The sequence below is a fragment of the Beta vulgaris genome, chromosome 6 (assembly GCF_026745355.1).
Source record: "Beta vulgaris subsp. vulgaris cultivar EL10 chromosome 6, EL10.2, whole genome shotgun sequence".
In the NCBI taxonomy this organism is placed as follows: Eukaryota; Viridiplantae; Streptophyta; class Magnoliopsida; order Caryophyllales; family Amaranthaceae; genus Beta; species Beta vulgaris.
This window is the reverse complement of record NC_079207.1, coordinates 25,767,619-25,770,354: the sequence shown is the minus strand read 5'-3', so window position 1 is coordinate 25,770,354 and position 2,736 is coordinate 25,767,619. Positions and strand designations below refer to the sequence as shown.

Below are 2,736 nucleotides of genomic sequence, written 5' to 3'. Positions count from 1 at the left end.
AAAGTATTGAGATATTTTAGTGATGGACTTTTGTAGTCGTTCATTTGCAAATCGAAGTAATGATCCTAATTTGACTAAATTCTTCTGTTCCTTATTAATGATCCTAATTTAACCAAACTCCTATGTTTCTTTTAAATTTTTTTCAGTGTAGTAAGAAAGTACCGAGATATTTTAGTGATGGACTTTTGTATTCGTTCATTAATAATGATCCTAATTTGACCAAACTCCTCTATTCCTTATTAATAATCTTAATTTGACCAAACTCCTCTATTCCTTATTAATAATCTTTTTTTTTTGATAATTGAGCTTGCAATTTTATGAATCAAGTATAAAAAAAGAAGGAAGGAGAATGAGAATCTCTAAGAACTCAAGCAAGGTATTCCATTGCAAGAATGGAAACTTTCATAGTGCTTAGCACACCCTACATTGAGGAGAAACTTATTCACCTTCCATGATACAGCTCACTACTTGACTAAACTTGAAAGAAAACTAAACCACGCATGGATATTGTGCTTGCTTATAGGTCCAAGCACAATTACAGAGGCCTATTCATTTTACATTGCTGAATGAAAAAACTCATACAACTCATACAACATCTTGAATCACAAGCCAGGAGATGCGAATAGGCTAGAACCATGCAATGAATTCTTCTCGCCTACTTAGTCCTTGTTTTGCAAGCTCGTTAGCAACAAAGTTTGTCTCCCTTCCCTTATGAATGATCGAAATGTTCAAGAAAGATTTCTTTATATTCCTTATGAAGTTTAAATGGTGACACATGTTCCATGGCCCATCACCTTTGTTGTTGCACCATGCTACAGCATTCATAGAATCAGATTCTATGATCATGACTTGGCTACATGAACCATCGTTAGCTACGGAAATTTTCAAAGCATGATGAATAGCTAAAATCTCAGCACAGTTTATCTCCATGAAAGGGATTGGGGAGGAGAACACACACAAAAACTGCCCCTCACAATTGCGCAGCACACCACCTATGGCCGATGAAGAAGAAGCAATGTTGACCGAGGCATCAACATTCCATTTAAGCGCTCCATTCTGAGGAGGAATCCATTCCTTTAATGTCACAATAGACTTTGGAATGATTGATGGAGATGAAAAACCATTCCATAGAAGGCATGCCGGATTCCTTTGAATATCCGATGGCGAGTAGGGAAAGTCTTCACTCCACCCTTTTATCCACCATCCTAATCTTAACAAGATCATATCTTTAATTTGCTTTGGTGTGCTAACTGATTTTTGAAAAATGCGTGAATTTCGCTCTTTCCATAATGACCACACAATTATGAAAAAGGTTGCGTGCCATACCTTCTTGAAGAAGCAGCCTTTTTTTGGTGTCGACCACTGCTCAAATGCACTTCTTAATCTCATGGGAAATACCCATTTAACACCCCAAAGGTTAATCCACCAACACCATATTTGTCTAGCAAATTCACAATGTAACAATAAATGATTGCAAGATTCGGGCAGTTTGTTGCATAACAAACACAAGTCATTTCCTTCTTCAATGATTCGAAGTTGAGCTAGCTTTGTGCGTGTATTAATTCTCTCAAGAAGAGCAGTCCACACGAATATTTCAATTCGGTGTGGAACCAAACCTTTCCATACTCCCTGAATTGCATCATGGTGAGGTGCAACACATAGTTTATCCAATTCAAAAGAGAAGGATTTGGTGGTGAACTTACCAGAGCTATTGAACTCCCAAATCAGCTTGTCTTGGCCTTCTATAGCAAGGCATACATTCTCAAGCAACTTGCACAGGTTATCTTTTTCTATTAAGTCTTGAGGCCTTAGACCTCGCTTCCAAAAAAAAAAGTCATTCCCAGCTCAAACCATTCCAAAACCCAAAGGACTTCACACATGCATTCGGCTCGACTGAGATGGAAAACAATCTCGGAAATAGAATCTTGAGAGGAGACTTATCTGCCCATGAATCATGCCAAAAAAAGCAGTTGGCACCATCACTCACAGTTTTCCGAGTGCCATTGATAGCTATCGCTTTTGCATTCGGATGATTAACAATAGCAGCGCAAATCTTCTTCCAAGGGCCACCTCTAGCCGGAATTTTCAAGTCTTGAATAGTGAAAGAATCTGAGTATTTGTATTTGGCCTTAATCACTTTGCACCAAAGCTGCGCTGGATCATCAAAGTACCGCCACAGCCATTTGTATAACATGGCTAAGTTTTTGTGCAAAGGATTGCCCAGACTGAGCCCACCAAGTCTCTTCGGCAGTTTCATTTTGTCCCAAGATACAAGAGAGAGTTTCTTTTTTTCAGAATTTCCATACCATAGAAATGCTCTGGATAATTGAGTTATTTTTTGAATAACTCCTTTTGGAACCGGATATATGGACATGTAATACAACGGCAAGCTTGAGAGAGATGATTTTATTAGGGTTGTTCTTCCACCAATTGAAAGCAATTTCCCTTTCCAAGAAGCCAATCTTTGAGCCATTTTTGCAATAATGGGCTCCCATAGTTGAATGCTTGAAGAGTTACCTCCAATAGGCAATCCGAGGTAAGTGAATGGAATGTTTCCGATTTTACAAAGAAGCGATTTTGCTGCCATATGAAGCCACTCTTTTGATGTGTTAATCCCAATAAGAGAACTCTTATGAAAATTAACTTGAAGCCCTGATGCTAGCTGGAAAATAATGAGCATTTTTTTTATGTTGATGAGTGATTCGAGTCTAGCATCACAGAAAATTAGTGTATCAT

General features: G+C 38.1%; 1 protein-coding gene across 1 annotated transcript; it reads right to left on the bottom strand.

The window, feature by feature from the left end:
- Window positions 1-627: 627 nt before the first annotated feature.
- Window positions 628-1,224, bottom strand: LOC125498794 (uncharacterized). Its single transcript, XM_048647077.1, has one exon. It carries the CDS (start codon window positions 1,222-1,224, stop codon window positions 628-630), a length of 597 nt encoding a protein of 198 aa, XP_048503034.1.
- Between the last annotated feature and the right edge of the window lie 1,512 nt (window positions 1,225-2,736).